The sequence below is a fragment of the Globicephala melas genome, chromosome 5, assembly GCF_963455315.2.
Source record: "Globicephala melas chromosome 5, mGloMel1.2, whole genome shotgun sequence".
NCBI classification, from domain to species: Eukaryota; Metazoa; Chordata; class Mammalia; order Artiodactyla; family Delphinidae; genus Globicephala; species Globicephala melas.
Window position 1 is genome coordinate 95,946,803 of NC_083318.1, and position 13,733 is coordinate 95,960,535.

General features: G+C 37.1%; 1 protein-coding gene across 3 annotated transcripts in view; it reads right to left on the bottom strand.

Annotated features, from left to right (window-relative positions):
* PAQR3 (progestin and adipoQ receptor family member 3) overlaps positions 1–13,733 on the bottom strand; it is a 29,665-nt gene that overhangs the window by 8,723 nt on the left and 7,209 nt on the right. Inside the window, exons 3-7 of one of the 3 annotated variants that reach the window (XR_004043931.2) lie at positions 12,666–12,821; positions 9,524–9,721; positions 7,341–7,431; positions 3,885–4,033; positions 1,129–1,249 (exon numbers count right to left, since the gene is read on the bottom strand). Coding sequence is in view for 2 of the 3 variants with exons in the window: in XM_030877968.3 (XP_030733828.1) it covers positions 3,891–4,033; positions 7,341–7,431; positions 9,524–9,721; positions 12,666–12,821 (588 nt within the window). In the remaining variant the exon portion in view is untranslated. Of the gene's footprint in view, positions 1–1,128; positions 1,250–2,041; positions 4,034–7,340; positions 7,432–9,523; positions 9,722–12,665; positions 12,822–13,733 lie in introns of those variants that run through there. The other 2 variants (XM_030877968.3, XM_030877966.2) reach the window with 2 other exon arrangements.

Here is a 13,733-nt window from a genome sequence, read left to right on the forward strand (position 1 = left end):
GCATAGTTTTTGCATTACATATAATTTATTTTTTAAACTCTTTCTTTAAAAACTGGTGACATTTTAACTGTTGTTAAAAAATATTTAGTTTTAAATAAAATACTGTAGTCCTTGATTATGTCAGAAAAGAGGCTTTGGCATGTTAAAGAGAAAACTGTTTATTGGATTGATGGACTAAGTTTGGCGTCAAGATTGCAATATTATCTTATGTATTATTCCACAAACTGGAGTTTTAGATTGGTGGCTTGTGGAAAGATTCAACTTATTTGTTTGTTAGAAATGAACTTTTTTTTTTCGGAAGTAGTAACATTTACCTAAAGTTATGTGGAAAAATAAGGGCTTTCTTTTTAATAAATGGTACAAAGGAGCAAAATATCCGATGATAAAGGTTATCTAAAAAGAACAGTGTGGGATGTGCCACCGTTCAAATTCAGTTATAGTTAACTTCTTTCGAGAAGAATATATGCTGCAGTTAGAGCTGTTTATTTTGCGTAAGCACATCCTTTTTTAAGGAAGTCCAGCTCCAGCATCATATGTAAGATGCAGTTAATATTCTCCTGTTGAAAGCATGAGCTTTTGAAGTTTTATTTGTTGCACATTTAAAAAGATGATAGTTCACTTTTGCTTTAGATAGTTGGCAGTACTGAATTTACACGTGTGTTCTGCAGTGTTTTTGATCCCGGGTTTGCAGAGCATGACTTGACCTTGGTGGCTATCATTCCTGTCCTCTTAAGGATGGCCGTTTCACTGTTCATGAGAGACCCCCGCTGTTGCTACCTCTCCTTTCTAAAAATGTTTTCTCAAAGGTAGTTTCAGTTTTGGATCATTCTCCCGCTATCCTACTAAGGAATTACGGTACAGAATTTCAGGGGATGTTTGTACCCCAATAGTATCCGTAGCTCTTTTCAGTGTAAACACAGTTATTGTGAAAATGCATGTAAAAGACACTTCTGCCCCTCCCCTAACAGCTGAGCTGATTCTTCACTGCACACACTTCGGCAGGGGTAAAATTACCCGGAATGATGATTACAAGTGAATACAGACCTACTCAGCTCAGCAGGAATCCAGAAATGCAGGCTTTGCCCCTTGATATTTAATGCAGGGCAAAGGATATCTCTAGGTAGGTACCTGCCAAATGGAGAGTTGTACAGCTTTATGCCAGTCAATCACAATCTTCAAATCGGTTACTCTGTCCAGGCGGGATGCCTTTAAGATGTGACACACATTCCCTGAAGCTTCATTCCTGATTCTAAAATATGATTGTGAAGCTGTTACGTATTATAAAGAATGACAAGCAGCACTTAACATACTTAGTAAACCCAGTTTATTTACATAATACATATTTTGCCATGCAGCTCATGAACCGCACTCAGTGTAACAAGAAAGACAAGCACTATCTTGCTATTTGAAAGTGGTTTTATATAGAAAGATAATTCTCTTAGATGAATTAACTACAACCTTACAAATCACTATAGACAATTTAAAACAGCCATGAATAATTTTAAAATGTAAATCTGTAGGTAAAGAGCTTTTATAGTTTACACACTGGTAAAATTAAAACCTGTCTTTTTTAGTACTGTAGCTGAATAGTGTACTTTTAATCTTATTTTAATAAATCTACAAAACAAATATACATTATTACAAGGCTCAGATTCATAGGCAATTTTTAAATATTCTTTAATGTTAACAACGTCTTAAAAATTTTGCCAGTAGTGATGTGCACACAGTAGGTGGTCAATAAATGCTGATATACAGAAGTGTTTATAGTTGACAGCAATCCACATTCATTCATTCATTCCCTAATAAGTACATTATAGTAAAGATAAAAAGAACTTTCTTACAATATTTAATATTTTCATAAAAAGATGAAATGTTTACATGGTATAATTTAGTTCTCCTTTACAGTCAGACCTGTATGCTTATCAAATTCAAGAACAGTCTTAAAGTATGGTCTTTTTATCGATTAATTCAGATGGCAAGTATTAATTCATACACTATAACAAAAAATAAGACTATTTCTAAAAATGAAAAGAAAATGAAATTTAAAGTTCAATATGTTTTTATTTTGAGAAGATTTTATAATAAAAAAATGGCACCAGACCTAAAATAACTTAGACTTCTCCTTCTTTTTTATATTAGTTATAACTACGCAGTATATTCTGTTTGACCAAAATGACAAAATATCTGTTTAAAAGCAATAATACCATGTAAGCCAATAAGGGATGCTTTAGGGAAAATATATCCTATTATCATTTCACCAAAATCTTCTTTCACTTAACATATGAATCAAATTTCTGGCCCTATGAGGTAAAATGGCCATTTTCAAAGTGGCGTTCCATCATAATAAGGGGTATAATGTGGTGTGCCCTTAGCCTACTGGGGGAGAATTCTCCTTGCTGAGATACTAGAATGGGGAATTCATATTCCAAAAACACTACACTGAAAAGAAATACAAAATTTTACAGATGCATAAACTGAGGCACATTAACTTAACATTCCAAATATCAGATGTATAAATGACATTTTGGGAATAAGCTTCACCATCAGTCAACACCTCCTGATACTTAGAAATTCCAATGTTCTGAAGATACACCAGTATTTAAAGCAGTTCATGTCAACCCATTAAGAAACTTGGGTAATATTTTATATTCCAATAAACAACATGTTTTTATGAATGACTGCTTTATGGGATTTAACTTATGCATATGAAAAGACCAGAGAACAAGAGTGCTCTGTTGTATGATGGGGCAGCGAGATCTATTTTTTAAGTATATACAATGCAGTTTCAGGCCCAAAGATTAGATAGTGTATATCAATACTGTAAGTTATCAGTGCAATACTAACACATGCATAAACAGAGAAAGACCAGAGCACAGGTGAATAATCATGTCATCAACTGGGGCATCTGCATGACTTTGTTCTAAGGCTTAAGGTTCATTTCAGGGTCAAGAACTGGGCCATCTGGATTCTATGCCCTTGAAAGTAGCACCCATGTACCTGGGAACCCCTATCACCAGGAACTTTAAGACTGCAAACTCAAGAGAAGTGAAAAGTCTTCTGTTATAGGAATTTTGGAACCCCAAATCTACCGTCTACTGCCAAGAGCTCAATTATTATATGGAATTAAATAATATTTGAAAGTGAAAAGCTTAAATGGCTAATAACTTGGTTATTAGACCACAGAATTTGTTGCCTGGTCATGTAATCGGTTCTTAACATGACTTTTACCTGATGGGAAATGACGATGCAAGTTCTTTTCCCTTTCTCAACGCCTCTCTCAACTTAAAGGAGAAGGTGTTTAAAGTTTTTGTTCTAGCAAACTAAAAAATCCAATGTTCCTAGGGAGAAGAGAACCTACAGCTGAAGGAAATACTATATCTTAAGTGCCGGTTTCTCACAAACCATCCATTGACAGGCTAGTGATTAATCAAAGTCAATATCCGCTTGTGACAGGCTATCGCAAACCTTGCCTTGATTAGGCACTTAAACTTGATGATCTAGTCTAAGTATCTCCTATTAAAGGAATCACACAAGAGGACTCCATTTTATAATGGAGGTGAGCCCTTCCTAAGGAAGTTAAGCTGGTGTTCAGTAAAAGGAGTACTATTTCTACACTGGCTTCACATTCATTGTCATTCAGATGTTTGTTATGAATGCCAACTAATTTTCACTTTCTGTACAAGCATTAAATTAGTAGTCTTAAGGGCCCATAAAACAGTTACTCTTACAGATCCCCAAGTATATTTTTCCATTTTTATAAAGTATTACTCATGATATATCAAACCAGAGGGAAAAGGAAAAACTAATGGGAATCTTAGAAATAGTGGGGTATACAACTCCCCGTTATATATTGCTTAATAACTGAATACACCAGGTGGCCATACCTGAATTCACAAATGTGAAACATAGTCAGGACAAGGCTTGCTATGTCTGTACTGCATGACATATACTGTTGACTGATGCCACCAATATAACATCACTACTGCAAGGACATGCCATATTTGGTGGCTTGATCCGAGGTAGTTTAGTTGTCCTGGAAGGGAAGGTAGAGAGAAAAGAATATTGACTGTAATTATTTTGATATTAAAATAAAAATATATTTCCATCTCTGGCCCTGGAAATATGACTGAGCAGCAAAAAGATTTTGGCAGTCTCAGAGTATCTGGAGACCGACTGGAGATTAATTCAGACTGAAATGTTTTCTAAAAAAATGTTAATTCATATTTGAGTCTGACTGTAAGGTTTTAAATTCATTAAGTATACTGGTGAATTTTAGAAATACTATTCCAAATGTCTTTTCAAAATCAAGATGTGGTTAATTTTAGGAATTTGACCTTTTGTCTCCCATGTCTCAACTTATATACCTGGTGAAGAAAAGACATTACATGAGAGAAGCAAAGGATATTAGTGCTACAAATCATGGAGTTTATTAGGTATGAAGCAGATACACGGTTGTGTTTGGGTATAAGTCTACTTGAAGCACTTTTTATTTTAAGCAGGTGTGTAAGGAGAAAGCTCAGACCTGAATCTTGTGCTATCAGACTAATGGAACAATTTGCAAAACGTAATTAGTAATGAGTTAATTAACTAAGGCTGATTAGTTCATATACAACTTAGGAAAATTACTTCATTTCTCTTTGTGGTTAAACAAGTTTAAATTCCAAGGAGATTAAATAATTAACATGTGGGAAGCATCTTGGAAAACAACAAAATAAATAACAAAATACAGAGCCATAGACATTAAAATGTAAATAATTTTTTTCTTACTCATGGTGCTTCTATGGTCATGTAATGTACTGGGTTGGCCAAAAGGTTCGTTCGGGTTTTTCGTAATATTTTATGGGAAAACTCGAACGAACTTTTTGGCCAACCCTATAAATATTCTCTAACCTTCTCTGTCTTCTCTTACCAAGAATAATAATCAGTATAGTAAGTAGATTTTAAAGTATAAGTCAACAGGATCTTTTCTGTGGAGGTTCTTAGCCACTTTTTGGTGCCATGGAACACTTTGACGGCCTAGTGAAGCTCACAGACTCATTTTTAAAAGCATAAAACACTGAGGATTATAAATAAAACTGATTGGTTTGTAATACAAGTATTACAGATTCACTGAATTCTGTCCATGGACATCTTGGGGATCCCTGACCCCTTAAATACCACTGTGATGTTTATATACTAAAAAAAAAATTAACCTGAGCTGAAAGTAAGTTCTTAGGTTTAAATTTTTTGATTTCACAGTATTTACCCACCATCTCACCACCACTACAACATGTTTCTCTTTAGAGCCAGGTAATAAATGAGGACTGGCCAGACAAGGAATGTTTCATTTTTTATGATCTCTGTATCTCTGCTCAAATGTACCTGTACTTGCACACATTCAGCTACATGGGGCATGTTTTATGTCAAGCTCATCTTGAGAAAAGTTAAGTTACATAATGTTTGACCTTTTATAGATGCCCTATGTTAGACAACTGGGAACTTTAAAAAAATTTTTTTATGAATTTATTTATTTTTGGCTGCATTGGGTCTTCGTTGCTGCACGCGGGCTTTCTCTAGTTGCGGCGAGCGGGGGCTACTCTTCGCTGTGGTGCGCCAGCTTCTCATTGCGGTGGCTTCTCTTGTTGCGGAGCACAGGCTCTAGGCACACAGGCTTCAGTAGCTGTAGTTGTGGCGCATGGGCTTAGTTGCTCCGCGGCATGTGGGATCTTCCTGGACCAGGGCTGGAAACTGTGTCCCCTGCATTGGCAGGTGGATTCTCAACCACCGTGCCACCAGGGAAGTCCCCAAGTAGGAACTTCTGATCTGAATATTTTAAGGCCTAAAAACACTATGGCCATAATCACAGAGTGCAGACAACTTCCGTTGGTTAATTTTCTACATCTATGATGAATAAATTAGTAATAAAATAATTATTAATAAAGTGATACAAAAATGTATTTTACCAAAACTGTTTTATCTGAGGAGAATTCTGACCCTGCCTGGCAGATGGGTGGTCTTCAATTCTGGGACATGTCCTAGTTATGTTCCCAAATCCTAATGTTTATATTCAGGTTCTTCGTTGTAGTCCGTCCTTATTTAAAATTCAGTGGAGAAAAGTCAAGTGCAGAGAGGAATGCCTGAGGTTCTGCAGTCTATTCATTCTCTAGTTCGGGGTTTCTCATTCTTTCTTCTTCCCCAACCCACATGACGAGCTGCACAATCCTATCTTTGATTCACTGTGGAAGAGGTTCTTAACCCAGGAAGAAGGGAAGACAATTTGCAATTTGAATTTAAACTGCTCCCCTACTTCTAGCCCCCAAACCGAAAGACCACTGCCTTATGTCTTTTGTTATTCTTGACTTGAGCCAAAGGTCACCTGGACTTGCATCATTCTGTCCCTTCCTAAGCCACATATTTCATTTATGAAACTGGGGTTGAGGGGCATCATAATAACAATTGCTAAGATTTACTGAGTGCTCACTACTCTCGAGGAACCGTGCTAAATGTTTCATATGCACTTTCTCATCTAATCCGCACAATGACCCCAAGAGAGAAATGTATTATCTTCATGTTTCAGAAGAGAAAACTGGGCTGAGAAAGCTTATGTGACTTATTTAGCTCATGCAGCTAGAAAGTGGCTGATGGGGGATTTGAACCCAAGCAGTCTGACTCCAGAGCTGAAGCTCCTAAACAAGCAAATACATGTTGTGGAGAACATTATTCACTCTACCCAGTGTCCTCTTAGTTACTTTCTATCAGAAGACGTTTTCCTCTGGACTGAAGAAGTAGGGAAATCTGTCCTTCTCTTAAGTTCCTGGATTGTGTGTATCTTGGGGACATGAACACCCTTAACTTAGATTAATTTCCTCTTACCACTGGGTGCCAGGAAGCTGAAAGCCAGACGGATGGGCTTTCTTTTATAGAAACTTACGATAGATACATTATGAAGTAATCCTAAACCTGGCTTCTTTTCATTATCCTGTTATTTTCCTTTGCCTCTTGTTTGTTTTATGGATCTCGCACATATATTGATAAATTAATTTTTAAGCATAAGCTGGTATACAAAGAAGTAAATGGTAATTGCTAACTAGTGCTCCACAAAAAAGCAGTGGCTGGGAATTCGTAATTGTGAAATGGTGGTGACCCTATCTACTGGACTCAACTCATATTGTGACAGTGAAAGACAAAGTTTGTGAAAGCCATTAGAAAGTTCAAGTTTTAGATAACATTTGAGAAGAGAAGAGCCATTCTATAATCAATAATATTGGGGAAAAAAAATCTAAGTTTTGATGCTCTGAAACATATACCTCCACTACATATTTAGAATAAAGTTAGAAAACCATTATACAAGTGATACGTACCTGGAAAATACCTTTCTGGAACTTTGGAAATGTAGAATAGGAAAGCAAGAAGAGCAATCACATACATCACAATTACACGGGGTGCAAAGTCCTAAAAAGCAAAACATATTTTTTCACAGATCTTGCCTACTGTGATTGAATTCTCAATTTCTTATAAATCTAATTCATAGAATTAGACAACACACAGGAGTAGAATTCATAGGTGGGATTTAAGTGTGTTAAATCTGAATTGCTTTTGCAGACAGTCTCCAATGAGAAAAAGCTTGCAGTCCAGAGGACTGGAACACAGAGACAACCCTAAAGGTCAGGGCACCAGGGCAGCTAAAGCTTCAACATAGTTTAGGTCCTAAGGGCGTCCAACTCCATCTACAACATAGGGTGGAATACATATGGGAATGGAGTTGCCAGCTGAATAAGGAGAGACTAAACAGGGATTTGTGGCTGGAAAAGAGCCAGGAGGCTTGGCCCAACAATGAAATCTGTTCCACATCCCAGATAAATGGCTCTCTTGAATACGACTCTACAAAGCAGTCCATCTCACAGCTCTCTTGGAAAGCTTTTCCTTGCTCTAAGAAAATCAGCCAGCTCTAATTTATACATGCTGTTCCTAATTCTGGTTATAAACCTAATTTACCAAGAAGCCATTTACGAAATAAAGACAAATTATTTCTCTTCCCTCTAACAGATATTTGAGAATCATCATGGGCCCCCTCCCCTAAATCCTATACCCTCGGACTAATCAACCTCAGATTTTGCAAACATTCTAGAACACAGCTTCACCCTGCCTCCCACGATTAGCTCTTTGGAACTTTTCATCTTTGGTTATGTGCCTCTCTTTCCATCTTTTTTTGCTGAACACGGGATTGTTCCCTTTTTTTTTTTTCCCTTTTCTGAATTTCTTCAAAATCTACTGGCTTAATGGGTCTGGTTCTCTTTCTTTGTCATGATAAGCATAAAAGGATGTGTTTCCCTCATCCCAGAATTTCACTCACTTCTATGTCAGTAATTAGTTATTCATTTGTGGTTAGGATTAAATCTAGAGTGGCACTTCCCCATTCTATTTTCTGGGCATCGAAACTGTCAGAAAAACAATGTTTTCACAGATACCGGAATCACTGAAGTTATTCCTCACTACTATCTCACCTTTCTCCCAATTTCCTAATCTTATAAAGAAAGCATCACCGTCATCCTCAAGTTGGCAAGACAGCCAGATCATATCACTCAATTCACTACACCACAGACTTCCTTTCTTTTTAGTTTTATATGCAGATGCTTTCCACCATGCTGTTGCCAACAGTACGTAAGCCTACTTTTAGTCCCTCTCTTGTAAAAAAAAAATATATAATTCCTTTGAATAAAACCTGCATTTAAATCCCTATATTCCAAAGGTCCCATTGCAACAAGTGTATGCGATTTCTTCTAGATTTCTTGGCACAATTAGTTATGTTAAAAATTCTCAAGTTTACTCTCTAGCACACACTTAAGGCATTTTTATATAAATCTCTAAGAACTTAAGTCTTACTTCTAATTCCCTTCTCAAGCATACTGAGGAATTCTCACTGAGGTTCTTCCTAATGTACTCCAACTGTTCCCCCCATAATAACTAACTGTCTTTTATTTTTCAGTATATTTTCCTTGCAGGGTGGAATATGCTCCCATGGCTCTAGCTACCAAGACAGTAATGACTGTCAAATCTCCATCACTAGTCTCAAACTCCAAGCTAAATCCAGACCCTATCTCCACCTTTACATCCCACGGGAACCTCAAACTCAGGTCCAAGAAGAAATCCTTCCCAACTCCTTTTCCTCCACAAACAACAAACAAATCAACTGCTCCTACTGGCATTATCCCTGCCTCAGATGACAAAGCTGCAAACCTGGGAGTCCTCCTCTACAGTAAGGACTTGGGTATTTACAACCTTTGGGTAACAGAAAGAGAATTAAGAATGCATCATCTCATAGAAATACATCTCAGAAGAAAATAGTTAGACTTCTATCACTACAAGGTATGTTTATTTATTTATATAGATGTGAAAAATTATTGCATCATTATGCAATTAGAAATGTGCCCTCAAATGACAAAGGTCCACCTTCTTGGCCTGATTACATTACTTTACTGAAAGGAATAAAATTGAAAGGACAAAAAAAAAAAAAAGGGAAAAATATTGACCACACTCAACCTACCTGCACAATAGGAGCACCGATTCCTCCATTGAGCCAAACCCAGTGAAGAGTAGGGATCACTCCATATCCCGAAACAGAACAAAAGATGATAGAACGGAGCCTCTGCCACTGCTGTGTGAGGTAATTGGGATGAATCTGAGCAAAGAACACCGCCAGGATCATAGCAAGCACTGTGATCAAGTACACTTGACGCCAGTACTAGAATGAAAGGAAATCACATTTTAATTGTTATTAACAATAAGGGAAGGAAAAGAGTAATTTTCAGTTTGGGCTTCTACATTATACATTCCAAATTCTATTTATTTGGTATTTTCATTTCCAAACGTGATTGCCTTCCTTCCTTAAAACAACGCATGTTGCGTACGACTGCTAGGTTTCTTAGGATGATAAACCAGACCCCAAAGTGAGCTGGTGAAGAACACATTTATTCACACAAAAGCATCTCCTGAGTACCTATTATAGGCCGAGGCAATTTGAGTCTTGTGGAAACAAAGATGACTATGACAGGGGCTCTCTCAGTGGGTGAGCTCATAGGCTATGAGAGGGGCAGACATATAAACAAATGATTATAATCTAATGATAAGTACTGTAACTGAGCTGTGAAGAGAATGTTGTAGAACTACAGAAGAGGGAGCAATTGATACCTGGATTAGCTAAAAAATGCTTCACAGAGGAAATGACATCTCAGCTGGGGCTTGAGGAATACATAAGATTTTCATGAGAAGAGGGAGCTCTCAAGGAAAAGGAACAGCACACAGAGCAAGGAAGTTTTACAAAGGGAGGCTGAAAGGCAGATGTACTGTCAGGCTAAGTATTTGTACTTTATCATGCGGGCACTGAGGAAATAGCAGAGTCCTTGAAGAATGAGATGACATGGTTGTTTTTCCAACTGACTTATTAGAATAACTCTGACATCAGTGAAAAATAGAGATGACAGGAAGCCAGCTAGCCGATATTATTATAGAATAATTGATTCAAGGAGAAAATAGGAGCATGGACTTTTGTTGAACAAGGTAGATGTTAGCACCAGATTCAGGAGACATCTTTGAAATAAACTAGTCTTAATGGTTGACTGGATGTGTGAGAGGGCAGTAGAGGATGGCTCAACTGTTTCTAGTATGAAAGGCCATGCAAATGGCTTGTACTAATAAGCAAATGAACAAAGATGATCCAGAGTGTGTGTGTGTGTGGGGGGGAGAAAATGGGGAAGCATGAAAGAATGTTCATTTGAAAATATATCAAGTTTGAAGGACTTATAGAATATTTAGGTATCTAAATGAGCAGTTGAAAAGCTGGTCTTGATGCTCAAAAGTTAGCATCACCTAGGACAGAGTTCTTAACCTGGGCTCCAAGGACTTCTCTGGGACCATTACACTTCTTGAAATTCACACGTCAAAATGACTGGTCAGTCTGTGCCCAAACGCACATTATCCGGGATGGAGGGTCCATAGTTTTCAATCTCATTCTCAAAGCAGTCTGTGTTCCTTAAAAGGTAAAGAGCCACTATAGCAACTGAATATTTGGAAATGATAAGATACCAGAGGGAAGAAAACTTTTCCTTTTAAATGATCATGGACTGTATTAGCTCTAACAGTCTTTTTTTTCTCTTTAATCTACCTTGGACTTCTAGCTCTTCTGAAAAGAGATTTACAAAAAGTGTCCCACTAGTCTCTTTGATGATCGGATATATTTGGGAAGAGGTAAACAAAAAACAGGTTTCAGAGAAATACATAAGAAGCAAAACAATTCTAATATTACATGACTGTACTCACAAGCCTTTTTTTTTTTAAAGATACAAACAGTTTCATGCAAAATGAATAAGTTGTGAAAGGTGAGTAGATATGAATAGTTTACTATTAAAACCAAATCAATTTACAAGGTAAATGGCATGTACACTTAATTTTAAGCTTATGTTCCAACGTAATCAGGCCTAAAAAGCAAATGGCTCACGTATAAGTGGCTACAATTAATAATGTTCTTACATTCAAACCAAATTATGATTTTTCGCTTTGCTAGTTTTACACTCCAGCAGTGTTGACAGTTTTCTATTATTGCGTAGCAACAAAGGTCCTACATAAGAATTCCCAACAGTCAGAGGACCCCTGCGCTGCAGCCAATCCTCCTAGGAAGTGAAGGCTGGGGATATGGCTTGGACCACCTGCTCCATGGGGAGGGCTCGGGCATGACAGGCTCTAGTCCTGTGACTAGTAGGCACACTGCACCTGGGAGAGCGGCTCAGTCTTGGCTCTGAAAGGGAAGGAACTAAAAGGATAAACAGAAAACAAAAAAAACGTATGGTAGGAGAGCAGGAGGAAAAGAGAGTAGGGTCAATGGGGACTTTCTGAATGGGAGGCCTTGAGATGTACTGAGCCCTCAGGAAGATTCAGTTTGCCTTCTTGGCTGGGACATGAGGAGAGGAGGTAGTTTGGTTGGCCAACATATTTAGATCAGTTGCTGTATAATTTGATCACAGTGTTTCAAATGCTGCTTTGCACAAGGCAAAACTGACTTTTGTAACTTTAGGGTCAGAAAGAAGAGTTGATCTAGAACTCACAATAGACACATGTTTGTTAAAGACACTCACAACCCATCTGGTCTGTCTCTAGACCTGCCTCCAAACATAAGACTAAGGAAAGGAAAACATATTTCTTATATAAGAATATGGGTCAACACACTCGCAGATATACCTTTTGTTTTTTTCTCACTGAGAGAGGAGTAAAGGATAAGAAGGGAAAATGGAAAGCAGCAGCTAACTTCATAATTTTAACAAGTGCTAACTTTACCTTCAACTCTATAAACACAAAAATAAAAGATATATAATGAACATCTGAGGAACCATGTAGCTATATGGGTTTAGTGGGGAAACATTAATAATTTAATGTTTACGTTAAGTTTCAGAAAATAACAACATATATATATTATTTTCCATTCCTTTCCAGGTTAGTGAAGGGAATAGGAACTGATAATAGATGTTAGAAATCACAGGGCCCTTTTGAAAAAGGAGATTATGCCTCCACCAGACTTTCGTTTCTTCTATAAGTTAGTTAACTATGTGCTTATTCAGAAGTTCAAGGGAACCATGGCAAGAACACCCAAGACCTATATAAGAAACGTAGAATGTAAAATGTTTTAAGTTACTTACGTTATTACAATAAAATGCATAAAATACGCCAGAGACATAGCAGCCCAGTATTCCAATAGAAATTCCTGCATAATCTAATGCCATCCATCTACGACAGGTTTTTTCTGATCGATGGCAGGAAAAAAGATGATAGCCCACAGAGCAAAGCATACAGACCTATGGAAAATAAAACAAATCTTAGCAAAGTGAAACAAACAAACAAAAAAACAAAAGCAACTCATGCATGATGTTCATGGAAGTGGTCAGGTCAAGTTCAGGCTTTTCAGCCAAAGAGACCTGGACATGGACCCTAGTTTTGTGCCTGACTATATGTCATTTCCCTAAGCCTCAGTTCCTCATGGGTAAAATGCGGACAACAATCATAAAGAAAGAAATCTATAATGATAACTACTTTATAACATAAAAAATTTAATGAACAGTGCAGTAGAAGGAAATCTACTGAGGCTTATTTTGATCTATGAATGTTTCCTTTCAAAAACTACTGACTACAGAATACATGTCCTTAAAGAAAAATAAACCAAAGAATATGGAATTGTATGATGTAAAAAAAAATAAATCCCTCCCAGTCAATCTATTCTCCAGTGGGAGCCACTGATAACATCTTTTTTGTGTCCTTCCAGATATTTTCAATAAACGTATCAGATACCTATGATATAGAAGTCCACACACACAAGAACACCATATATACTTCTTAATCAAACGGAATCATACAGTCTGTTCTGCTATTTGTTTTTTTCACTTAAGACCTTTTATGTCTGTATGAGACTTCATTGTATAGAGTTTACTTCTAAGTTAAACATAGCTTTGCTGCGTTCAAGGAAAAATAATTATGACTTATGCTGATTTTATACGTTATCAGATTGAGAGCAAACCTAACGTAATTCTATCAGTTGCTCTGAAGATTGATAAGGTTTCCACAGCTGAACTCCCTCTAGCCATTAAATACCTACAGCGTGTCATACAGTGGGGATACAAAGATGAAACCTCTACTCTCAAAGACATTTTTCAGAAACAAGTGAACAAATGGTGATATAGGAAGTCCTATAGGAAAAGTCGGTGCAGAGCACA